Source organism: Arvicanthis niloticus, chromosome 7 (genome assembly GCF_011762505.2).
Source record: "Arvicanthis niloticus isolate mArvNil1 chromosome 7, mArvNil1.pat.X, whole genome shotgun sequence".
Taxonomy (NCBI): Eukaryota; Metazoa; Chordata; class Mammalia; order Rodentia; family Muridae; genus Arvicanthis; species Arvicanthis niloticus.
The window spans coordinates 77,293,419-77,320,247 of NC_047664.1; the positions used below are offsets into that span (position 1 = coordinate 77,293,419).

Below are 26,829 nucleotides of genomic sequence, written 5' to 3' on the forward strand. Positions count from 1 at the left end.
GAGACTGCATGGAATTAGCAGAATGCCTTACAAGTTAAAACTGGTGGTCATTCTGGGGCAGGGGCCTCTCTTCATTGTGATCGCCTCCTATGTCAGAAGGATTTCCTGTAAGATTAGAAACGAAGACCAACACTGACTTGCATCTCTTCATTATGTCTAGTCTATGCTGCTGTATATGGGGTACATGCATTTCTATGGCATGGTAGTGTGTATTCACTCTTTGTAGGTTTTTATACACCTAGTATGAACAGCACATGATAGTGGCTTCTGTTTTTCTTTCTTCGTTCTTTTCCTTCCTTCTTTCCTTCTACCTTCCTTCTTCCTTCCTCCTTTTCTTCCTTTCTTCCTTCCTTTCTTTCTGAGACAGGGTTTCTGTGTAACAGTCTTGACAGTCTTGGATTTCCATTTGTAGACCTGGCTGGTCTCAAACTCACAGAGATCCACCTGCCTCTGCCTCCCGAGTGCTGAGACTAAAGACATATGTATGCCACCACTGTCCAGTGATAGTGGCTTCTTTTTAAGTTGAGCTCAGCAAGTCTTGACTCTGGCATCGAGTAACTATGTTGACTAAGCCTGCTGTTGCTGGAGCTCACTCTCGGGTCCGGTAACTATACAGGGGTTGGTGATGCGGCTCTCTCAGAACATGACCTCTGTGTGCACGAGGGTTTGCTGCTGGCCACTATTGTATACACATCGTGACTGCTGAGGGTGAGTGACAGAGCTTGTCTCGGATCCGTGATCCATTTTCAATAGTGTTGGCTAACACTCACTTTTAGGAGTTTCTTACATTTCCTGTTAGTATTTTTGTATTGTATGCATTTCTGAGACAACACTGATAGTGAGAGCTACTGTTCACTAAGCACTTGCCGAGGAAGAAACAGTGACTATGCCCCTGGGGCTGTTCTGCTGCCCTCTTTAATCATAGGCAGTAGTGATTACATTGTGCATATTCATTTAGAGAGAAGCAGGACAAACGGTAAACAAATGTCTTACAAAATGCTTTCCACAAAAGAGCATCTGTCGACATCTGGGTTTCATGGGATGTTTGGCTTTTCCCTTTGTTTATTTGTTTACTTTCTTTTAAGTTTTTTTTTACATGCAATGTATTTTGATCATATTTTTTCCCTGCTAGCTCCTCGCAGATCCTCACTACCTACGCAGTTTTCATATTCTGCCTCCTTTCAAAAACAAAACAAAAGCAAAGGTCAAAGCAAACAAAAAACAGTAAGACAAAAAATACCAAAACAAAACAAAAAGCACCCTCAAAAACCGTGGAGTTCGTTTCGCTCTGGCCAACTTTTCCTGGGCATGGGGCCTGCCCTGGGGTGTGGTTAATATACAGAATGACACCCCATTATGGAAAACTGCTTTTCCTTTCCCAGCAGATGTCAAATGCAGACAGCTTCTTGGCTAGGGGTGGGAGACTGTCCACTTCCCCTTCTCTGCTGCCACCCTGACTGCCTTGAACCTGTACAAGCCCCGTGCATTCTGCCACAGTCTCTGGGAGTGCGTCTGTCCTGTTGTGTCTGGGAGTCACTGTTTCCCTGGAGTCATCCATATCTCTGGCTCTTACACTCTTTCCGGATGCTCAACCACACAGATCCTTCAGGGCAGGTTTGATAAGCATCCTGTTTAGAACTGAGTACTCAAGTTGCTCACTCTCCGCACATTGTCCACTTATGGGTCTCCATCTTAGTTCCCGTCTGCTATGAGAAGCTTCCCAGCTAAGGGTTAAGACTGGTAGTGATCTGAGTTCTAGCACAGAGTGGCAGCTGTGGGTCCTTGGGAGACAGCTGTTCTTGTTTGGACATTTGTCACTAAAAGTATATGCACACATGTGCACACATGTGCATACACGTATAAATGTACTATTATATATATATGTATATATACATACATATATATTATTATATATATATACATATGTATATATATTGTATATACACTGCTATATATGTGTGTGTATATATGTGTATATATATGTGTGTGTGTGTATATATATATGTGTATATATATATATATATATATATATGCTTATAAAAGTATCCATTTTACCCGTAATTGCTACAATGGTTAATAAGGTTACTAGAATACTCAATTATAGAGTTAACATTTTGCAGGAATTAGACGTAAGCCATAAGGAGAAGGAGAGACTGAACAGTGAACTACTTTTAAAGTCAGACCTGGAGACTGTTGTTCATCAGCTTGAACAAGAAAAGCAAAGACTTAACAAAAAACTGCAAAGTTTTGCAGTCACAGGTGAGATGCTGTTTTGTAAGTAGATGAGCGTTTGTTCGTCCGCTAACAACTCTTGGTTGAGCACTGGCTGTGAAGCAGAGACGATGCTCAATGCTCGGCAGTGTGGACTAGAGGAGGCCCTCCCCCATGCTTTGACCGGCTGCTGTAGGACAGGCTTCTTGAGTGGTTTGTAATGGAAGTGTATGCTCCTTTGAGACAGACTGAGAAGACCATTCTGAAATGACAGAAAGTTGAAGTTCAGAGTCTTTTTATGGAATCCTGTTGTATTGCCTTAAGATCCGCCCTCAGTGTCTCCATTTGATCACCCACTACTCCATAGCTCCTCATCCATCCATTCCAGGAGGCTTCTGCCCTCCCTTCACCAGCAGAACTGCCCTTCCACCCACTCCCTCACCGAATGCAGTGAGTGTTCCTCACTCGGTAGCTTTTACTTCTAAGTTAACTACAGTTGCCCATTCCTTCCCACTTTCCTACTTTCTCCGCCCTCCCTGGCCATTTCTTCTCAGCATGAAATGGTCAGTTCATGAGTTTTCTAATGTCTGGGATGGTTAGCCAGTCAGATCCAGTGGACTGTGAAGAGATGAAGAGGAAGACGGCAGTGCATTGGATAGATCACAAATTATTATTATTATTATTATTATTATTATTATTATTATTATTTTATATCTTTTTTTACAGTCCAGTCTTTATCCCCCTCCTGGTCTGCCCTCTGACTATTCCTCATCTCATACCTCCTCCCCACACCCCCTGAGACTCCTATCTCCAAGAGGATGTCACCATCCCCAGATAGCCACCTCACCAGACTTCCCCACTCCCTGAGGCCTCAAGTCTCTTAAGGGTTAGGTGAATCTTCTCTCACTGAGCCCAGACTAGGCAGTCCTCTGCTGTACATGTGTTGGGGACCTCATATCAGCTGGTGTATGTGCAGTGTCTGAGAGGTCTTGGGGGCCCAGATTAGCTGAGACTGCTGGTCTTCCTATGGGATCACCCTCCTCCTCAGCTTCTTCCAGCTTGGGTGTAAGTATCTGTACTTGACTCTTTCAGCTACTTGTTGGGCTTCTCGGAGGGCAGCCATGCTAGGCCCCTGTCTGTAAGCACACCATAGCATCAGTAATAGTGTCAGGTCTTGGAGCCTCCCCTTGAGCTCTTAAGCCGGTGTCTGTGTGTCTGTCCCACTAGGCTGAACTCTGTGAAATTGCTAGTATTTGCTTTGTTTTAGATCATGGAAAAGTAACTTGTAAGGTAGACTGGATACAGTGTCCCAGGCATTTGACAGGCCGAAGGCCTGTTTGAAGCTGAGACTTTGAGTCAGTCTTACAGTGTGGTGGCATCCTGTCTGAAAAATAACAGCAGCAAAAACTAATAGTTGTGTTTGTTGGAAGAAACTGTGAGTTATTTTGGTTTCTTTGTGCAAGTGTTGAATTGGAGGTCGGTGAAGTACGCTTGCTGCACGCTTGCTGACAGGCATTGTTTCCTCTCAGAGCTACTGTAGGGTCTCTAGAAGCTCCCCCCCCCCCCCCAGAAATGCATTGTTTCGTTTTATAGAACTAAGTGGTATCCTCCTGTGATAACACCAACACAGGGTGACATTCACTTGTTGGACATGAACTCATGTTAATGTTTTTCTTGTGTTTTCTTCTCATTCTTCATCAGTATTTGTCCAACATGTCAGATCCTGTGGTTGACACAAGACCAGCTGGTGATTGCTAGTAGTTTTCACTGTAGATTATTTACCTGACACATTGTATATGCAGCGCTGACACATTGTATATGCAGCGTTTCTAAGGCTAACCACTGTCATTTACTTGACTAGTCCACATATATGCAGCATTAGTTACTAAGGCTAACACTGATTTACCTGACTGGTCCACATTATATATGCAGCTTTCCTAAGGCTAACACTGTAATCTGCAGAAAGAGAACTGACTTTGGAGGTTGAGAGGATGAGGCTAGAACACGGGATAAAACGTCGAGACAAGTCACCTTCTCGTCTAGACACATTTCTGAAAGGCATAGAAGAAGAACGCGATTATTACAAGAGAGAGCTGGAGAAACTGCAGCATCTCATCCAGCGGAGATCTTGTTCTGTTAATTACTGTGCTCGGGAAAAATCTCCTGTAGTCAAATGCTCAGAAAGGGTAAGACCTTCTGTAAGAGTAATCAAAAGGAGTGTGTGTGTGTGTGTGTGTGTGTGTGTGTTGTTATAAACTTTTTTGCTTTGTTGCTGTACTAAATGAAATGTCAATAACACATGCTTTAAAATGTCCTAATTTTGACTTTTGTTTTGTTCTATAACTTGCAGCATGGGACCCCTGCTTTATAAGGAAAACTATCCAACAATAAAGGATAACATTTTGATTCTTGTAAATTTAGGTCGAATAGCTGAGCCATGTGAGAGGCATGTCAGCTTTCAGAAACTAGGACTCAGAGACTCACAACTCTGTACGTTTCTGCTCTTCCCAGGATTTATGTTGTGGAACATTGCACTTTGCCTTTGCTAACAGAGTCCCTCTGTCCTCATGGCGCACAACAGGCCTTTGTGTCATTCCAGGCTTTGTTGGTTGAGTCCGGAGTGTCATCACTTTCAACTTATCAAGTCTTTTCTAGACCCTGTTTTGCTGGGGGGGTGGGGTACACATCCGAAGCGCACGCTAAGTGGATTATTCTGTTAGCCTACTGTCACAGTTGGTTAAAAATGTTCATTTGGAAGACTGGACAAGATGGTAAGCAAGCACATGTATGGCTATGCACAAAGACCAAAGCTCAGAGTCAGCCTGGGTTGCACAGTGACCCCGACTTACAAAAGTGACCTACATGTATGTCACTTGGTTTGCTTTCTGGTTTTTGTAAACAGGTTTGGTTTTTATCTTGTTTTGTTTGTTGTCTGTTTTTGAAGCAGAGGACTGAAAGCAGGGTCCAGTGCATGTTCTGACACTGAGTTCTGTCTCTAGGTCCCTATGGTGTTTCCTAACTGTATCAGCCACTGCGGGTGGTATTAAATGTTGAGCATGATTCCTGAAAGATTAAAGTCACATGCTTATATTTAAGTCCTAATCGTTATCAGTGTCTTGCTACTATCAACTGTATTTAGAGTCTTCTTTTTTATTTTAAAGCTTTGGAGCTATAGAAGTCCTAAAGGTTTCTATGACAGTAGCATTATCTACAGATCAGGTAAAATGGAATGAAGCTGGGACAGCCATTAGTCAGGACATACGATTTCAGATTTGACTGAACTTTACTCCTTCTGTTACCTTCGCCACGAAGACCATGTGTCCGCTGTCTAGTAGTTCTGTGCCTTTGCGTTGACTTTGCTTTGTAACCTCGTTGGCTAACGGCTGCCGTTGGTTGGTCAGTATCAACACTATGCTATCTATTATAAGCAGAATGGGGTTTGAGACAGGCAGTCAAAGCTCATTTACGTTTAATTATGTTTTTATTTCTCAGGAGAAATAAATCACTGGATTGTTCATTTTTATTGTGCAGAAGAATCACAAAATGTATAAATGGCATATAATGTTACGTAGATAATCATGTCAACACTAAGTATTTACTCAGTTGCTTGGTTCACATTGGGAAGGCGGTGGAGACATTGGTGAGGTAGGGTGACAGTTAGGAGATACCATTGCCTCTTCAACCCCTCTGTGCTTTTCAAGTGTTATGTTATCTGGCATAGAATTCATTTTGCATAGTTAAAAAGTTAGGACATTCAGAGTGTTTCACAGCACCAGTAATAAGCTGTAGGCATGGTGGCCATCTGTGTGAGACCACTGGGAGCATGGAGACCCGGGGAGCACATTGCCCATAGAAAAGTAGATATTTTAAGGACTTTGTTGGCAGACAACAAAGACTGCTTTCAAGCTAGATTTGGTACTTGCTATGGCTATCAACTTCCTGCTTTATAGGAAGCTGTTAGGCACAGTTTCTTGGAATTATAATAAATCAAAAAAGGGACACTTTTACCGTTAGTGACGACCTTCATTATCACAGCCTCAAGGATAAGGAAGATTTCATGCTTTCACTTGTCTTTGCTGGGAGTGGTTCCCATTTAACTACACCCACTGTGGTCAGCACAAGCACAAGGTTTTGGCACTGGAAACCTGACACAGTTCCCAGCTTCTTGCATCAACGTGTGATAGATCTTAGAGAAGCTGACTCCCTGCAGCCTTAGTTCCTCATATGCAGGCCCAGGAAAATAACTGCACCTTCTTACAGGGACTGGATGAGATGGTCCACATAAGGGTCCTCTAGCAGAGTGTCTACTTCCCACCTTTGCTTGCTGGTTTAAAGCATCTCTGATCTGTGTAGACAGTTCAGTTCAGTAGATATATACTGTCTGCTGTGAATGAGGCATGTACTGTAGAGATTAGTTCCTAGCCCACTGTGGTGACTTGCATCTGTAATCCCAATACTGTGGGAGAGGTGAGAGGATTGCCACAAATTCAAGGCCAACGTGCCTACAAAGCAAGGACAGACAGGGCTATATAGTAAAACCCTGTTTCAAAGTAAGAAAAGGAGGTTTTGACATGATGTTGTGCTTTGAGCACTGTGCATGTTGCTTGTCAATGTGTTGAGAATAATAGAATGGAGAAACAGAGTGAATTAGCATATAAGTTTTCTATATAAGATATATTTATAGAGACGTGTAGAATTCCTGTGTCTCTCACAGGAATTAAATTAGTGAGTACATTAAAAGCATCATGCAGATTTGAGGGTATGTTACCATTGAGCCACACCCCTGACTGGTAAGTAACTTTAAGATCTCATTTATATTAAGTGCCAATGAGGGATCAATTCAGAATACTTGGAGTTTTATATACATCTAAATTGCATGAAGAATTTTGTAGAAAGTGACATTTAAGCTGAGGGGGAGACAGTAATGAAAACAGACTTGACTCTTCATTCACTGCACTCCTTTTCTAGGATCTGTGCAGACTGCATTCAGGAAGATGTTTTAAGTGATCACAGGTTTTCTTCTATGACTTTAAGCCTGGATTATCTTGAAATCTTGATATGCTCTTGTCGTGTAAAGCATCTTGCCCTTTAATGTAAACCTTGACCTAATGTTTTTATGCTAGTTATGCTTTGTCCATGACAGCCAGTCTTGCCCATCATGCTTTAATTGTGCTTTAAAGAGAATAGCATTTTCCTAAGTGGAGACTCCCTCACACGTTTTTAGCATTATTATTTACTGTTATCATATATGCTCAGTGGATATCAAATATTATCCACTGACTCTTTCCAATTGTAGTTACTTTTTTCTTTCTGTGGCTGACTAAAAACAAAGTGTTTAATTAGGCTTATGGCTTCAGAGGGGTAGAGTCTGTGATGGCAGAGCAAAGGTGTGGCAGCAGAGACAGATGAGAGTTCACCTTTGCATCCACAAGCTGGAGGCAGAGAGCACACTGGGAAAGGGAGTCTTTTGAAATTTCAAACTGCCCCTTTCATCTAACGAGGCCACACCTCCCAATTCTTCCCAAACAGTTCTACTAACTTGGGACCATTCAAACATAGGAGCCTGTAGGAGCCATTCTTATTCAAACCACCACACTAGTATAGCAATAGTATAGTGTATCAGATAGTTTATATTTTTAGTTCATTGGCATTAACATGCCGTAAATTTACCATCTCGTTTTCATGATGGCAGTGAGGACTGGATCTTCAGGATCATACTGTGATAGTAGACAGATTCCTTAAGATGTTGCAAAGAGTTGCTTAGTCAGTGACCGTCCCAATCATCTGTACTTGGACGGTGGCACAGATAGCCCTCCTGTGGGTTGAAGCTGGGACAACTGGGCTGTTGTACCTGAGAAGCGGACCTTAAGTCATAGAAAACGGGTACACACATACCTCTGGACTCTCCTTGGCAGAGAGTTATAAAGTGTCTGAAAACTTACCATGCGTCTGACAGAATGTTCTATACCCTGCTCCCAAAGGTTCCAGCATGGACCCTCTACTTCATGCATAGAACGAGCTTCTGATCTCGTTACATGGGAGCTACTGATCTAGTCTAGAGGCTGTAGTTGAGGTGTCATGTGTAATGGGGACAGCTAGGGATGTCAGCTGCAGAAGCCTCTAACGAGGTCTGCACAGGTAGTATTATTGGCAGCCATGTACCTTCCTGAGAAGCTAGAGGGAGGGAGTCGGCAGCATTTCTGCCGGTGCTTTCATCTGCTCTCGTGGCATGCTCTCAGGAGTTCTTTAATTACGTTTAGAGAACGTCTGTTCTTCTGTCTGTTAGTCAGCCTCATGACCAGCATGGCTGTGACAACCATACAGCCATAATTATAACACATGATGATGCTCATCTTTGTAATGTATTGTTTCAGGGTGACTACAATTCGGACATTCACCTGATCACAAGAGAAAGGGATGAGCTTCAGCGCATGCTAGAAAGATTCGAGAAATACATGGAGGATATACAGGCCAATGTGAAACTGCTGACGGCAGAACGGGACAAACTAAGTGCTTTGTATAAGGAAGTAAGGCGTTGCTCTGATTAACCCAACAGAACATTATAAATAGTTCCTGTAACAGAATCCCAGGTCCTGCAGTATGACTGTCATTGTTCTCAAAACAGACAGTTCTCTCTCCTTTTCTGTCATGTTTGTTCTCTTTTCTAGTTTATCAGTGTCAGGTCATCTAGAGACAGTTTCTCTAAAGTTAGCTGAACAGACTTTAGCTGGCTCTGAGCCAACATTGCCCTTGGATTTAAACATGCTGCCACCTGTCTGGATCCCAGAGATAAAGAGGACATGCACCTCCTGTTTGCAGTCTTGTCTGTCAGCCTCCAAGTTAAAGCCCCTGCTGCACAAGCCCCGAGGACCTGAGGTCAAGTCCCGAATGGTGGTTCTCATGTGACCTTAGCACTCGTGGGGGTCAAGGCCAGTGGCTCTCCAGAGCTTCCTGTTAGCCCAGTGTAGCCAGTGAGTGGGGAATGGTGCTGCACACATACTCTAAGGGTTAACTCCTGGTGAAAATCTGCTCTGGGGAGGGCTGCAGCCTGAGCCTGATACAGAGCCTGACTTAGCAGTGCTGAGTCGGCTGAACAGATCCTGGATCTGTAGCGGGTTTGCTACACACCCGCCTCCCATGGAGCCCCTTACTAATTTGACAGGAGGAAGACATGTAAGTTAAAAGAGACATTTTTACTTCTGTGAGCTTCTCTAGGACGTGGCAGTGCACTAACTAAATGGATCCACTTCTGGAGTTTCCCCACAGTAGACTTAGCTCTCAGCTTTCTTGAATCTGCCTAGTTAATTCTCTAGCCAGCTGCTTCTAGTTTCCAGTGTGTCATGGCCTCAGAATCTTGTCACTGGGACTTCAGTATTTAATTTTAATCCTGTTGTTCCTATTTTATTGGGTTTGGGAAGGAAGGGAAAGAAACTTGTATTTAATATACCCCAACACTAGCCCCTTTTAAAAATGGAATATATTCTAAGTATTTTAATATCTTTTAATTCTCTAAGGCAAAGGAAGAGTTATCTGCACTGAGACAGGAGTCCACTAATACAGCAGTCCCCAACCATGTTGTTAGTTGTATAGAAAAGGAGAAAGAACTCGCGTTATCTGACTTAAGAAGAATTACAGCAGAAAAGGAAGCTCTGAGAGAAAAGTTGAAAGTAAGTAATACAGTTTACAACTTTTTGAAATGTAGTTTATTAAGTATGTGGGGAAAAAGTGAAAGTAGCATGCACTCATTAGACCCACCCCCCACAGTTATACATGCCTCCATTCATAACTGCACTCTTCTGTGAAGTTACTGCACAGCACAGCACAGCACAGCACAGCCCAAACCGGCCCGGCCTGAGACCTGGCACGGCACGGCGGCCTGGCCCTGCACGGCCTGGGCTGAACTACCATTTTTGAGTGTGGTAGCCACTAAGAATACTCCACCATTGATAAAGTGTTGACCATAGCTGGGTTTGTACCACAGTGGCAGAGTTGAGAAGACACATTTGGCCTTCAAAACCTAAGACATTCCTATTGGTCCTTACAGCCACACCCTGTACTCAGGATTGTTTAAGTTCAAGAGTGGCATCCTTTTCTTCTTTATTTAATGACTTTATGGATATTTTTCACTTAAGTATACAATTTACCTATTTAATAAAGGGACAGTACAGTGGCTTTTGCTATCTTTTTCTCCGTCTTTTATAATCTTCACCATAATTTATCTTGGAAAACCTCCACCCAACAGTAAGGAACCTTGTATCCATTGAGATAGCTTCAGTCCCCCCACCCTGGCCTCCTTAGCTGTGGGCATCACTGATTCAGTGTCTGCCTTCTCTGGACAATCCGTATGAACTGAATCATTAAATATGCGAGGGTGGTTTTTCCTTTTATGTGCTAGGGATTGAACTTAGGGCCTTGCATTTACAAAGCCATCACCCTACCACTGAGTTACATCCCCAACCCACACATGTGTTTAATGTTTGGTGGCTCTTGGAATGATATCCGTGAGGTTCATCCATGAGTAGTGCTTGTAGGAGTATTTCTGTGATGTTTTCATTTCTCCTGGGTAGATTATTTTACAGTTGTTCCCGAATAAGTGTGTTAATACGCCAAGGCGTTATTTTATGGTACATCTACACAGTAACTTCTGAGTGATCTTATTGTAGAAGCCATGATTATTTTAAGTTAATATGAAATCAGTGCCTTAAAAGTAGCCACTAAAATTACAAACAAAAATAAGCCTTTTAAGCATAATCTTTGTGTTACAAATTTTCAGTTAAAGTTTTATACTCTAAGACAGTGTAAGAATGTTTTTAATTGAAGTCTTTTGGAATGTTTCCTTCTAGAAATTAAAAAAAAAAAAGTTAAAATTACCAGAGAGAGATGCTCAGTATGGCCTCCTTGTGCACAAGCTTCTTACTTACCCTTTCTCGTATCTGTTGTGATGACCAGAAATGTAAAAATAGAATTTTTAAACTGCATTGGTACTGGTGACTTGGAAAGCTGCCTTCATATTATCAGAACCCTTCTGGGTTGTAGGAGGCAGGCCTTTGTGAATTTCCGAGAGACCTTTTCTTTAAAAATCAGAACTAGTCATGTGACTCCTCAGCCTTCTGGAGTGTTTCCTGTAGGTTCCCTGGCCACCCTGCTTTCAAGCAGCTGTTATGACTAAACTCTCTCTGAAAGCTCAGTCACAGCTGTCAGCTGAGGCCTGCCAGCGCTGCCTCCTGAACAACAGTGTCAACCCCCGCCCCATGAGAGTTCTTTCCAAGTGTGAGACGAGCCACTACAGTGGATCTTCACGAAAGCCTTCTCTGATAGCTAAAGAGTGCAAATGCTTGTCTAGCCTCTCCCAGCTGACCCAGTCGCCTTGACCTCCTTTCTTTCCAGGTGTTCACTCCTGTCTCCCGACCCCACCTATGGTGGTCGGTGTGCTCTCTTGTGCACTATCACCGTGGGACCCTTTGGGCCTGAGTTTAGATTCTTTTTGTTGCGTTAACAAAGTGTATTACCTGTTACAAGATCATTAGTGATCAGCCCTGGCCTATTTCACTGTCTCATCTTTTCCCTGTGCTCATTTTTGCTATTTCTCCTTTTTCTCAAGGCTTCTGGCTTAGGGGACTTTTCTTGCCAGCAGTCTTCTGCCGACTACTGTGAAGGTCTCCACCTCTCCAAGTGCCCTTCTCTCATTTGTCCTTTAATGGTGGTTACTGAGCGCCAGGCTCTAGATTCCTTTTGACATACAGAAATAAAGCTTGTCTAGGAAAATATTCACTTATCTATATTTATTTTCCCACATTTTTGAGAGTTTCATGCATGCATACAATGAAATATGATCATATGTATTCCTGTTAACCCCTCCCAGCTCCCTTCACGTTCTAGTTTTTTGTGGCCATTCCCTGGGGCATAGGAATCCTGTCAACAACTGTATCCTTAAAAAAAAATGTGCTCACTGCAAAGAAGAAGTTTCTCTGACTACGCCCAGGTCTATAGGTACAAACATAAGTATGGCAGGAACTTGGACATCATGGTCATTTACAACATTAGAACAATAACAGGTTCTACTCTCTAGACTATGGCCTCAACAGTCTCGGGCCTTTGATCAGGCTTACAGTATCAGACAGTCCCCTTCTGTGGGGCAGCCCGCAGATCTAATCAGAAAGCAATTACCCCATAACAGTTGTACCATCACATCAGTGGCACATCTTACTTGGTACACATTGCAGCACGCAGGGTCCTTCCTTGGCTGGGCACGACTCTTGATGTCCTTCCATCAGCAACCTGGAGGACACTTTCCAGTACTGACTGTCCCTGAAACAAGGTCTCGTAGCCCAGGCTGACTTAACCATGCTTTATAACTGAGGTTCATCCTGGAACTGCCGACCTTTCGCCGTCATGGCTTACTGTAGTCTCTTGTTTTAGTTCTGTTTTTATGAGGCTTTATGTAAGTATGACGTCAGAGACTTCGCTGATGGCTGTGCCCTAACACCTTGCCTAGTGCTTTGTATAGAGCCTATGTCAGCACCGTTTAAGTGATTTAATTAACATAGCAGTCATCTCTTTAACCAGACATATACTCTAAATATCAAATACAGCTTTAAAATGAATAGCATGGACATGAGTATGCACCTCTACTAGAAAAACTCAGTGGCCATTACATTATGCATCCTTGACTTGGCAGCAGTTGAGACTTGAGTGAGCTAAGAAACGAGAAAACTAGCCTTCATTTATACCCTGACCAGCTGGTTCTTAAAACTGGACTCGTACTGTTCTACCGCCTGAGTCTGTCATGGATTTCTTCCCTGTGTCCTGTTTTCCTTACATCTGAGCTGTAGCTCAGCAACAGAGCAGTAGCGCCGCATGACTGAGCGCGAGGCTCTAGGTTCAGCCAGCAGCACTGAAACAGAATTAATGGGAGGTGTGTGTGTTGGTCCTTACATCTCTTGTGAGGGCGCATTGTGAGCTTGTGACTTGGTGTGTTGTTCTCTGTATGATGCCTGTTAACCAGGTTCAAGCTACTTAAGTCTTGATAATTGAGTCCACTCCCATTTTATCTTCTGCATGACACATGAAGATAGGAAATAGAACTTTTCCAGCTGAAAGAATGCTTTTATGAAATGTATGACCTTTCTATAGCATCCATAGATTCTACGAAATAAGAAACATAGCTCTGCACACTTGCATTACTTACTTTTGTGAGTATTTAATACAAATGAACATTTTCTATAAAATTCTTTTTCAGAATATCCAAGAAAGGAATGCAGTTGGAAAATCAGAGTTAGAGAAGACTATTGAACATTTGACTTACATTAATCACCAGGTAATCTATCAGGCGGTTGGGACTTAGGAGTGAGTGTGCCAATTTTTATGCTTTTGGTAAACTGTATGTTTTTGAGAACTAGTATGCAAGGAAGAGCAGTGCCTGCCCTGAGGCTTGTCATGTGGTTCAAATCTGGCTTCCTGTCTAGACCAGGGTCTTGGCCCTTCTCTTTCAGCTTTTCATTTTTGACATAGGAGGAGTGTTTCTATTTCTTGGGATTTCTGTGAAAATGTAATAAGTAACGAACACATAGGCCATACGTAAGAAAGTCCTGGAATGTTAGGCTTCCGTAGTGGCAAGTGGTGATTATTGTGGTTTGGTCTTAGAAGAGTAATTATGTAATACATACACACTAAAAAGTGAGACTCACTGTTAATTTTCCTTATAATTAGCCCTCAGTATCTATAGGAGATTGCTCCCAGGACTTCTTCAGATACCTAAGTCTGAGGAAGAACTTCATGTTTATATATAAAAATGTATAAAAATGGCATCATATTGAATATAACCTATATATTCTCCCATATCCTTTAAATCATATTTAGGTTTCTTACAGGACTTTGTATGATTTCATAATATCTTATACAATGTAAATGTTTTATAAATAGTTGTTATACTGTGTTTAGGAAATAATGACAAGAAAAAAATCCGTATTTTCATACAGATGCAACCATTCTAGATAACTAGATAGTAGATATTTTCTATAGTTGTCAACTCTGAAATTCCAGAAATTGTGCAGAAACAAAGAGCCAAAAGTCATATAGAAGTTTAAGGAACATGATACTGGGTTTTAGGGCCACTATAATTAAGGTAAGGACTAATAAAGACCAATGAAACCAAATGTAACAAATATACATAAAAAGAACTTACTATATACAGAAACCTAGATCAGTGAGTAAAGAGTGATTATTTAGTAATTCTTGCCTGGACAAATGACTACATATATGTTTCCTACCTCAAATAGACCATAACCAGAAATCCTTTTAGGATTATTTAGAGATAGCTACTCAAGGCTGAAGCCGGGGGTCACACAGTGTCTGCCGCCAGGTTGAACAGTAGCCAGGCCTGCTTGGACCATGGCTGCAGCAGCCACTGAGTCCTCAGGTGACCGAGCACTGGGAAAGATTCCCCACACTGTGAGTAGGGACACCTCTTCCTTCCTCAAAGCCCAGCCTTCCACAGAGGTTTCCACTTGTTCTTCTGGTCATGCCCTTGAACAGAGAAGAGCACAGCCTTGCTAAGGCTCTTCTGGCTTTCATCCTGTTACAAAGTGTGGTAGTTTCTTCGGTAGCCATCCCTTTGTTGGCCTCAATTTCATTTATTTTCTGACTGAACTGCACGTTTTTCAAACTCTCTGCTCTGGTATTTGCTCTCAGTTCTCACCATAAACCTGGCTAAAGGCTGCCAGAAATAACCAAGCGACAGCATGCTTGACTGTCTTAAAGTTCCCCTCCCTAGGTTAATCAGTCTGTCACCTTTTATCTCAGGTTTGTGACATAGTCACAAGTCTCAGGGAACGGACAAAGCTTACATGTTTTGCCATAGTGAAACACAATGGCTTTTAGTCCTTTTCCAGAGTCTTTGTTCCCATGTGAGACCTATGAACCTGGCCTTTGGTCATCCACATTCTTGTGGATGGCCAAATTCCAATTCTTCTCCAATTGGAATTGCCTAACCAGCTCGGTGTTATAAGATTCTTGGTTTCAGATCCCTTCCACAAGCCAGTCCCTAGGTTTCTGAGCTCCGTGGCTGGGGAGTCTCAACAGCCCACATCTCTTTTGCTTGTTTTCAGTGTTTGTCACTTTTCATTTCTGTGAGCCAGGCAACCTAAGGAAAGGTTTACTTGGGCTTATGGTTTCAAGTGTTCAGTCCATAGCTGCTGCCATTGCTTGATTCTAAAGCAAAGCAGAACTTTTTGGTGGAGAGGGTCCAGTAGACTGGTGCCACTCACACGGCATAAGAGACAGGGGCCGCGATGCCATGTGTCCTGTCAGGCCACTCCCCAACAACCTCCTTGCTTCTGCTACGTCCTTCTTCCTAAAGAGTCCACCACCTTCCCAACCATGGTGACCACAGTTATCATCTCAGCCTGTTGTGGACATTGCATGTTCAAACCACAGCAGATATGGTCACAACAACTGCATGCTGTCAGTAGTTCATTTCTAGATGTTCTAAAGGAAAGGTCAGCACATTATGGTTCCTAGATCAGATGGACCAGAGGCACTGCCTGCTCTGTAAGTTGGGTTGGTAAAGATACGGCTGGCTCATTTATTTGTGCTTCTGTATTGTCTGCATCTGCTGTTGTGTTTCACTGGAGTGGTGGTGACAGATGAGAGGTCCCACAGAGCCTACACTATTTGAACCAATATGTGATCATCAGTCATACAGTGGATCATCAATCATATACCTGCTCAATAGAAATCAATACAGTTTCTATTGAGCAGAAATACATGAAGGTTACTAACATCAGAGGTTGACTGGTACAGATGCAGGGTGTACCAAAACATGAAGTTGCAGAAGAAAGCACATGGTGTGATTCTTGGTTCAAAACCAAGCGAGCCTGAGCAGTGAGAGGCTTAGGAAGTGATGCTGCTGTGATCTGTGATGCAGGGCAGGACAGGTGCATGCTGCCCTGGCGCATACCTGCAGAGTCAGCATTTCACGGGTTTATCATTTAGTGAAGTCTTAACATACTTACTCTCCCGTGCAGAGAAGCACCGTGATCTGTATGAAGTCAGGTCTTGCTCCATGCGGTTGGGAAAACTTTGACTTTGTTTCTCCATAAATCTGACCGTGTTGTGGTTACATTCCTTTTGCCTCCCATTTTGTTTAATTCCTTTCTTTTTACTGCTGGTTTCGAGGTTTTTCGGGGGGGGGGGGTAGGGGTGGGAGTAGGGATTGGGGGGGGGAGGGAGAATCTGTTGGTTTTAAAGCCTGAAAATGAACCTTAGAGGGTTTTGTGGGTTCTGTATGAGTTTTAGGAAGTTCCTCTGACTTTTCATCCTGCTTGTAGTTTCGCTTCCTGTCTCTTGCTGTTATGGATTTTATGTTTTTATTTTTGTTTACATGTTTTTCTTTCATTGTAGTAACAGAGAGGAGGGAAACAGAACCCCCCACGCTGACATGTCGGTCCTCAAAGTACAGAGGACAGTTACTGCTTAATACAGCTCCATAATTATCTTTTGGAAATATTTTGAAAGAGTAGCTATGAAAAATAAGATATTATCATATATACTTATTAATTTTTTAAATTTAAATTATAGCTTGAAAATGAAAAATATGAATTGCAATCTAAAATGTTAATAATGAAAGAAACAATGGAGTCATTAGAGAACAAATCAAAACTCCAAGCTCAAAAACTTAGCCATGTGACTGGTGACTCATCTCATCAGAAAACAGAGATGAACTCACTTAGGTAAGTCTATTAAAGCTTTCTTTCATTATTTTACCGCTGGAACAGGCTTCTTGTGGGTATGCAAGGTTCAGTGGTGTTTTGCTCTGTGTCTTTGAACAGTGTTTTCCCAAGGTGGCCTCATGGTACAGTCTCCTAGGAGCTCTTATGAAGGATGAGGGAGGTCTCTGATTTACTGAGTGAGTCTGGAGAGATCTGGTATCCATAGTTTTGAAACTTTCACAGGTTGACATGATCATCAAAAGTTGTCTGCCCTATCTGCTATTAAAGTTCACCTCAGTAGCTAATCAAGACACTGTGCTCTGTAGGAGAGGCCTGCATGGATCTTAGAACCTCTGCCATGTGGACTGTTTCCTTCTTCTTCTTGCCTTTTTTAAGATAATATTAAGTCTGAATGTTATGTCTCCTATTTTTAACCCTTTCTGATTTAGAAACAGAAAAGTTAACCAATGGTTAGGAAACAGGCTGTGCTAGAACATAGAGCATGTGTTTGAAGTCTTAGAGACAGTGATAGGCAGAGGAGGTCACAGGTCAGGACTGAGCTGTGAACCTTGAGGGCAAAAGGCAAATTTAAGAAACGTTTCTTTCATAAAATCAAAAGGTGACTTACATGGGAATAAAGCAGCAGTACACAATGTACATAATGTATATGTTGGGATATTGGGCCATTTAGTTAGCCATTTGTCAATTTCAAGTACATACAACTGAAGGAAATAAAAGCTAACAGTGTCCCCAGTCCCCAGTTGCATAGCTGTCATGCGCAAGAGAGATAACTGAAGGTTAGCAGAAACCCTCTTCTCTGAAGAGTCAGGGGGAATCTATTTCTCTAAGTTACATTTGCCATAAAAATTAGGAAGAAATCTTTGAATGTCAACAAAATCTTTATGCAACTCAGTCATGAAGCAGTAACAGGTTTTGATTAGGAAGGATGGTAGTGATGATGATTCTTTAAAATAGATCGATACGTTACAGTTGACAGGTTATTGAGCAGTAGATTGGCTACTGTAGACAACTGACTTGGTAAAATAAAGAGCAGGTTCAAGAGTTTCACCTACAATTCAGATAGACAAAGAAATGGTGAGAGTAAGAGACACAGACTCCATACACAAAAGCGGGGAGTCACAAGCCTACAGAAGAAACCGTGACCTGTGATGGAAGAAGTCATAGGAAAGAGGAGGCAGGAGGCGGAGGGAGAGACTCAGGGGCTCTTGGCTCCCAACAGCCTTTTCTCCATTGATGCCTCACTACCATCTTTATCAGGCAGGCTTTGTGAAAAGCTTAGAGAGAGCTTTATCCTTCCTGCTTCTCTCTGTCTGCAGGTATCCCATGTAGGAGAGCAGAGTGAGCCTGCATCTCCAAAGTCCAACAGGGCTTTGACTCTACTCTCAGACGTAGATTTTGAGGAAAGGGGGGTTGACGTTAGGGAACTGAGGAGAACTTTAAAACTACCAAAAATCTTCTGGAAGAGAATATACAATTAGTTTCATCTTGATACCATATCATTTTTAAGAAGATGAAAGCATTTTGGAGAGGAGTGGTAGAAATAACATGTATAGTGGAAGCCATTGATTAGACTGGAGGAGCTTTATAATAAGAAATAAAAGAAACTTAAATAAGAAATCTGGCTATTCTAAAACCACTCATTTATCAAAGCTATTTCTGTGAGAGATAAAGAATGCCATTTGTCTTTGTCCACTGATTTAGGATGGTAAGTGAGCAGCTACAGCGGTCGCTTGATGATTGTCAACACCGGCTCGCCATAAAAAGAGGGGAGCTTGAGTCAGCCCACGAACAGATTAAAATGCTGGAGCAGAAACTAGGTGAGCCTTTTGAAATTTTGCTTTTGCTACCCTACATTGCCTCCACCCAACAAACATTCTTCTTCCTCTATAGAGAATCTCAACCACAGGATGACAGTGCAGAGCGAAGAAACTCACGCAATGAAGAAGACCATTGGAGTGATCGACAAAGAAAAGGACTTTCTCCAGGAGACTGTAGATGAGAAGACGGAAAAGATCGCCAACCTACAAGAAAGCCTCCTTAGTAAAGTATGTATCTGTTACACGTTCTCCACATCTCAGCAGGAGAGCCTGGTCAGTCTCCACATGAGACACGAAGTTCATGCAGCCCTTGAGGAAGTCTTGAGACCCATGGCTCTGCTGTGACATAGCTAGATTTCCTCTTATCCTAGTAATTGGAATTTTTACAGTGGGATTTTATCTATTCCTAGAATGTGATTTGGTCTCATTAAAGCACACTTTAAGGAAGCCACTTCAGCTCTTCAGTGGGTGGAGACATACTAAGACGTGACATATAGATGGGCATAGAACTGTGTTTATTTAGAGCGTGCTTTTATGTCTAATTTATGTAATTGAAATTACCTAAATTTAGTTGATTATGCAAATTTAGCAGAAGATGATTCTCTATGAATGACTTATAATCTTTTGTTTCTGTAATTTCTCCAGGAAAAAGTTATTGCCCAGTTGAAGGTCACAGTCTCAGAGTGTGAAAAGTCACTTAAGTGAGTAACCAACAAATGGTGTTCATGAGAAATTTCTAGCAAATATGACCTTCCTACTTAGCAGAGTCTGGAGCCAGCACTGTTTGTCCCGTGAAGCAGCCCTGCTTGCTCGGCCCTGCTCTGACTTGCTCCCTGTGGCTGTCGGATCGCATTGTCTCTGCCTTTACCCACTTTCTCTCTATGCTTACATAGTCACCTGTTCAAGTCCTGCTATCTCAACTTAGATTGTTTTAATGGCTAGTTTTTGCATTTGTTCCTCAATTAAACCTGTCTTGAGCACTCTTAAATTTTTCACATTGTGTGTCTGGTCTCCAGAAAGATTTCAAGCTATCTAAAAAGAAAAGTCACTAATTATATTTATTCTACATGCCTTTATATTTTACATAATAAAGGCAATATAAGCACTAAATATTTAATGTGGTTTTATATTGATTTTCTAACACTTGAAAATGTTATGTTTGTTCAACTTGTATAATAATAATAATAATATTTATTTTGTGGCTTTATTTGTATATAAAGTACCTGAGTATTTTTAGTCTGTGTCCAAGGCCAGCACACAGACTCTCTTGTACTCATACGTTTACTGTGACTGTATAGTCTTACTTTAAGTGAGCTAGAGCTTTCCATAACACTTTGTTCCTACTGCCTTACTCTTTGACAGCCAGCTACAAGAAACTTTGACTAATCGAGACCGAGAGGTAACCAGCCTCCGGCGCCAGCTCGATGCAACTCACAAGGAGCTTGATGATGTTGGGAAATCGAGAGAGATCTCTTTTAAGGAAAATAGAAGGTTACAAGATGACCTGGCCACAATGGCAAGAGAAAACCAGGTATTGAAACCAGACAGAGATTTTTCATGAACTTACTTTTTTTTTTTTTACTAAGTATTAAACTTCCAAATACATTCTTTGAAAATGCAACAGGATTGAATGGAAGCAGGGTAACTCCTTGAGGAGAATGGTGTCTGTCTGCATTAGCAGAGGTCGTTTTCAGATTACAGGTAGCACAGCGGCTAATCAGTGCAGAGACATCTCCTTTTCCATCTGGAGTTAAACGTCCTTCCTAGGAGTTGGTTTGTTTGCTTGTTTGTTTGTTTGGACACAGGATCACATGTAGCCCCAGCTGGCCTTGAACTCCCTATGTAGCCAAGAGTCCTGATCCTCGTCTGCGGCCTCTCGAGTGTGGGAAGGCAGCTGTGTCACCAGGCCACTAGGGAGCACGTTTTTTGTTGGGATGGGGTGAGTACACAGCATCAGTCTTTTTTTTTTTTTTTTTTTAAATGAACCATGCATATAGAAAAGTTCTATTCCAAAGATACCAGAACATTTTTAGTAAAATTATAATACAAATTTTTCAAAATCTTGGGAAAGATATGCCCTTCACAGTACAAGAAACATATATAACACAAACAGACAGGACTCCACATCTTAGAATAGTTAAACACTAAATGCACAGAACAAATAAATTGTAATTTTTAAAAGCTAAAAGAAAAATCACCAACTTACACATAAAGGCAGGTTCATCAAAATAACAGCTATTTCTCAATAGAAACTTTTAAAAGCCAAAGGTCTTGAAGGATGTAGTTGAGTTCTGAAAGGCCACAGCTGCCAACGCACACTACCCACCTAACAAAACTACTTGTCATAATTAAAAGAGAAAGGAAATCTTTCCATGATAAAAGCAAGCTGAAGGAATTTTGACCACTAAACTGTCTCAAAAGAAGATTTTGGAAGGAACTCTTTCAACTGAAGAGAAAAATAAATGTATCTAAGAATCATCAGGAAAAAATAAACCATGCTAGAATAGTAGTTAAGCAAATGATAATTGGGAAATTACTAAATACTACAAGTTGAATTGATACGTACCTTTCCATAATAACACTGAATATTAATGGTTTGTTTCTTTTGTTTTTCCCCTTCACTTTTGTCAGTACTAAGTGTCTGTCTAACCTTACATGATCTTGTGAGGAGATGTCTGCTTTTAAATCATATTTGGCATGTAACCTTGTTTTCATAAATTAGAATGAAAAAGCTGAAAAAAATACTGTCTTTCTGTCTCCTAATTCCTTTCATAGAATTCTTTGGTTTAATCGTTATATCCTAAGGTGGTGCCTATCTTTAATGGTAAAGTCTGTTTCTTTAACAGAAAAAGAAATATGGATCCTGTTACTCTGTGCCTTTTCACTGGGAAACTGACACAGCATCAGTCTTAGGCACCTCTTTTATGTATAAAGGACCATGACAGGTTTAGTAACCTGTGCTTCCTTCCATTCTCTTAGAGACATATCTGTAAACAAATAAGAGGATATTTTAAGTTGCAGATACTGTAAAGTTTTGTTTGTATTGGTTTATTACAGGATTATGCTATGGAGACTGATGATTTCTTTTATGTAATATAAAAATTACTTTCAGTATTATTCAGTATCAACCGTATTATAATTATTTTTAATACCAACTAACTCATCCTGATATAAAATCAAATACAAGGGCAGAACTGTCATGAGAGTTTTATGGCAAAGTTTGCTTAAAAAGTCAAGATCCGGGCTGGGGAGCTGGCTCAGTGGGTAAGGGTGCTTGCTGTGAAACGAAAGTAAGATGTTCTGAATTCAAACCCCTAGCACCTACGTAAAAGGGCTGGCGTGGCTGCTATGACCCCAGAGTTGCTGTTGTAGACTAGCAAATCCCAGGAACTTGTTGGCCAGCCTGCCTCGCTGAAATGAGGAGCTTCACTTTCAGTGAAAGATCTGTCCCAGGAGAATAGGGGGAGGGTGGCAGAGACATCTGGCATCCTCCTCTGCTCTGTGTCTCTGCACATTGGCTTATACATATGCTTTCACTGCACGCACGCGCACACGCGCGCGCGCACACACACACACACACACACACACACACAAGGCTAGCCATGGAAAAATAGCACAGTAGAGGTTTCCCACACTTCTCTTCCTCAGTTCCAAAGACGCTGTGCACATGACTGCAGCCTGACTGGTTCTCTGCTCTGCTCACTCACAGGAGATCTCACTGGAGCTGGAAGCCTCCGTGCAAGAGAAAGAAGAGATGAAGAGCAGAGTCCACAAGTACATCACTGAGGTGTCGCGGTGGGAGAGCCTAATGGCTGCCAAGGTGAGAAACACTGCTTAGTTTGCATCTAAGACCGGACTTCTATGCTCTCTTGGGTCTTAAATTCTGCTTCCAGCATTAAATGTTGGACATTTGAGATTACATATTAGATATTTGAGAGTAGGAGTCTGTCCTACTAACTGTATTTCTCAATATTTAACCATATTGGATCTTGGGATAGTACCTGTATGCATGCTGATGTTTCCTAAATTAAAGCAGTTCCCGGGGTGGTGTGGGGTGGGGTGGTGTGTGTGTGTGTGTGTGTGTCTGTGTGTGTGTGTGTGTGAGAGAGAGAGATATAGATGTTCCATTGACAGTACTGACTTAGAACAATTCTAATTGTTCTTAAACCAGGAAAAAGAAAACAAGGACTTACTGGATAGGTTCCAGATGCTTCACAACCGCGCTGAGGACTGGGAGGTCAAGGCTCAGCAGGCGGAAGGGGAGAACAGCTCAGTCCGCCTGGAGCTGCTGTCCATTGACACGGAGAGAAGGCACCTGCGGGAGCGAGTGGAGCTCCTGGAGAAGGAGATCCAGGAGGTGAGGCTGCGCTGCCCAGGAAAGGCGCCACTCAGGAATGCTCTGCTCTGCTACTGTCCTACTCCAGCGGGTGCCCGGTCCCTTGTCACAATAGTAAGAGACGGGTGGCATAAGGCTTGCCATTTAGCCTCTCATAAGCGTGTGGTCCTGTGGCATGAAGTACATTTTTAACAGTGTGCTAATCTCCACCCTGTGGAGTACCTCCATCTTCCACTTAATCTCAAAATGTATCCGTCTTAAATCATGGTTTGTCCTTTTCCAAGGCTGCATAATGACACATTCAAACGTGATGTAGCCATTCCCCTTTTGGTGAAACGTGTTTACTTCCATATTTGGGGTATTGAGAGTCATGCTCCCATCAACATGGTGTGCTAGTTACGTTCATGGACACTGTGACAAAATGACTAGCAATGGGCCAGAGGCATGGCTCAGGAGCTGAGCATTTACATAAATAAGCTTTCCTCTTAATGACAGTTGAATAACAATTTTATTAATACAGTTTTGAGTTCAGTTAATAAGGACTCACAGTTTGATATAATTATATTGCCTAGTTGTTTTCTTGGTATAATTTTCAAGTTTTCATCTTTCAAGAGAAAGAAATGACATAGAGTATAGAGTTAGAGCCGTGTGTATGTGTGAATGTGTGTGTATGTGTGAATGTGTGTGTGTGTGTGTGTGTGTGTGTGTATACTAAGCTTTATTATTTTGCAGTAATGTCTTTGCAGTAAAATGGGGCTATCCCTTATAAAATTTAGACAAGCAAAGACATATTGGAAATTACTGTGCAAAGTCAGAGGCAGACACTGCTGACAGTCGCTTCTTGCTGACTTTGGAACCTCAGATGCAGGTATGGGGTGGGTTCTGCTTCAGAATGACTCTCCAGAGGGAATCAGTTTTGCTGTCACTTGACATTTGCATCTCTACCTCCTGGAACTGTGAAGACGAAATTTCTGTTGTAAGCCACTAAAGTTGCTGCTGCCACAGCCCCAGTACACCAATTCAGACTTGGGGATCAAGAAGGGGGTCACTGCTGTAACAAACATTGGAAAACATAGAAGTCTTAGAATTGAGTAATGAACAAAAACTAGAAAAGTTTTGAGGTGTGTGGTGGGAAAAGCCTGGACTGTCTTAAAGAAATATTTAGTACTGTGGGCTTCGTAAAGGGGAGAAAGTTGACCTGGGATATCGGTCAGGTAGGGAATGCCTGTGTAGCATCACCAGCCTGTGATGCTACTGCAGGAGGCTAGAGTCTTTAAGAAGTGGAGCCTCACTGAGGACGTTAGCTCATGGGGTACATCATTGAGGAAATATTGGGACCTTGGTTTTTCCTTATCCCCCCTTCTGCTTCCAGGCTGTAGTAAAGGCGTGGACTCCTCTGGACAGAACTGGCCATGCAATTCTGTCATGATATAATGAGCACCTCACCACAGTGTGTTGATACACTATAGTATCTTGGTAGCAGAGATTTGTTTTCTAGTATTAGAGGGAGGTAGCTAGAGTAAAAGGTTCCCTCACAGTGCGCCAGAATCATGGCCATAGCTGCCTTAGACTCCTAAGTGAGCTGGAGTGGATGCTCACACTGTGGGCGGAGGGCCATTGAGTTGGGGCATTGGAGCCAGATGCTTTTGAGTTTCTTCCTGGATCCCACATGGTGGGAAGACAAAACTGACAGCTGCAAGTTGTTCTTTGCACAACCGGTCCAATAAACACATATTCAAATTAAACCTATTAAGTAAAACAGTTTGGCCACACTAGAGGTGTTTTGTGCTTGAGAAGAGCCTACATTTTTCAGGGCTTTAGAGTAGGCACAGTTATGACTGCTGAAAATGTCCCTGGATGCCTGACTACTCATGTGTGTGACCTAGTGGCAGGCAGTGTCAGTGCAGACATGGTTAAGATTAGATCTTGCTCGGTAAGGCAGACCATGATCCAGTGAATAGCCTGTGTCCATCTTAGTTGATGGACATTTGGGACACTGATGAGCACGGTGAAGTGGAGGTACAGACGTCTACAAGGCAAAGTGATTGCCAACAGCACCAAAGAAAGGAGAGAGGCATAGAACTCTGCCTCGGGCTCCAGAAAGCTGTTTCTTAAAATCAGGGTTTGCAGTGATAGAGAAATGGGCCAGTAGTTAAGAGCTCTGGCTGCCCCTTCAGAGGACTGGAGTTTGATTCCCAGTACCTACAGGGCGACTCACAACAATTGGTAACTCCAGTTTCAGGGGAATCTGTCACCCTCTTCTGGCCTCTGTGGGTCCTGCAGACACATAGTGTACAGACTTGCTGGCAAAATGCCCATAACACATAAAGTTGAAAATACTTTTAAAAAGTAGTATTGGCTTGCAGCGTCCAGATCTGAAGGGGAATTGATGATCCTCGGTGGTATCAGCGATTTCTCTTGCTGTGATAAAGCACTGTGGTCGAAAGGGACTTATGGAAGGAAGTTTACTATGGCTTCTAGGTCCAGAGGGGGAGTCCATAACGGGCTGAGGATGACATGGCGGCAGGGGGCAAGAACAGGAAGCTGAGGTCACTCACACAGAAAACAGAGTAAGCCAGGGGTGGGCAGGGCTGTAAACTCCCAAAGGCCATCTCCAGTGACACACTTTCTCCTGCAAGTCTCCGTGTCCCAAAATTTCCATAACCTCTCCAAGAGGGGACCAACTGGGGACCATGTTCAGCTACACAGGCCTATGGAGGACGCCCCTCAGTCAACCAGCACACACAGTTTGCAGCATCTGTAAGGGCAGGCCCCAAATTCTAGAGTAACTCTACAAATTCTTTATTAAAGAAATGCTTGTCTGCTTTTAATAGTTTCTTAGAGGGGATGCCTTATAGTTTTATTCTTTATTATTGCTAATATTCTTGTGTGATGTATAGGATGAGTTTGTGTAGGTTTTTTGTTTTGTTTGTTTTTGTCTGCTGAGGCTGGATGCTCTGCCTGATGCATGCTAGGGAAGTGTCCTACCAGTGAGCCAGACTGCAAGCCTGGCCTTATGTGCTTGTATTGACTTTGGGGGAACTGCTGGTTGCTCAGGGTACTGACAGAGGACCATCCAAGCATTTACTTTTCTGTAGCTGTGATATCTCATAAGCCAAGTTGCACATATTGTGTTTTTCTAATTCATTGATTTCTATGAACTCTGTTAAAGTCATTTTGCTTTTTAAAAGTGGCTATCTTCCTGAAACCCCAAAGTAGATTTTATATAAATTCATAGTTATCACATAAAATTTAAATAACAAGAAGTTTAGATGTGTCTTATTTTGGGAAAGTCTTTGATGAGTATTTCAAATTTTGCTTATTATTTCAAAAATCACTAAAATCTTATAAAGTTAGCCCATGAAACCATACTAAATTTAAATATAAATTTAGGTACTTAGTATTAAAATAAACTAGTTTTGAAATTTAGAATTTAAAAGTGATTTGCAAATATATAAATATGTTTTTATATTACATGTTACTATTTGATGAGAAAAAATTATTATAACAAGGCACATTTATAAATATAAACTTTAAAAACACTGTCACAGCACTTCCATATAGTTTTCATTTTTGTATTATCTAAATATATACATGAGATATTATTTATGATTATGATTAATAATTATATGCCATTTCTTTTATGCATTAACTCCCTGTTTAGGCTGTCTTAAAATAGCACATTACTTCCTGAGAATGTTTTAGCATATGCAAAAGTGGGCACTTGGTTTTCTGT

At 41.9% G+C, this 26,829-nt stretch overlaps 1 protein-coding gene across 7 annotated transcripts in view; it reads left to right on the top strand.

Moving 5' to 3' along the window:
* Positions 1-26,829, top strand: part of Cep135 (centrosomal protein 135) — a 55,505-nt gene that overhangs the window by 19,586 nt on the left and 9,090 nt on the right. For 5 of the 7 annotated variants that reach the window (XM_034508195.2, XM_076938676.1, XM_076938679.1 and 2 more), the window contains 12 exons: positions 2,121-2,259; positions 4,174-4,397; positions 8,586-8,738; positions 9,726-9,878; positions 13,451-13,528; positions 16,789-16,940; positions 18,642-18,757; positions 18,831-18,985; positions 19,403-19,458; positions 20,120-20,288; positions 22,467-22,577; positions 22,929-23,114. In XM_034508195.2, coding sequence (XP_034364086.1) covers positions 2,121-2,259; positions 4,174-4,397; positions 8,586-8,738; positions 9,726-9,878; positions 13,451-13,528; positions 16,789-16,940; positions 18,642-18,757; positions 18,831-18,985; positions 19,403-19,458; positions 20,120-20,288; positions 22,467-22,577; positions 22,929-23,114 — 1,692 coding nt within the window. The remainder of the gene's footprint in view (positions 1-2,120; positions 2,260-4,173; positions 4,398-8,585; positions 8,739-9,725; positions 9,879-13,450; positions 13,529-16,788; positions 16,941-18,641; positions 18,758-18,830; positions 18,986-19,402; positions 19,459-20,119; positions 20,289-22,466; positions 22,578-22,928; positions 23,115-26,829) is intronic. The other 2 variants (XM_076938680.1, XM_076938681.1) reach the window with 1 other exon arrangement.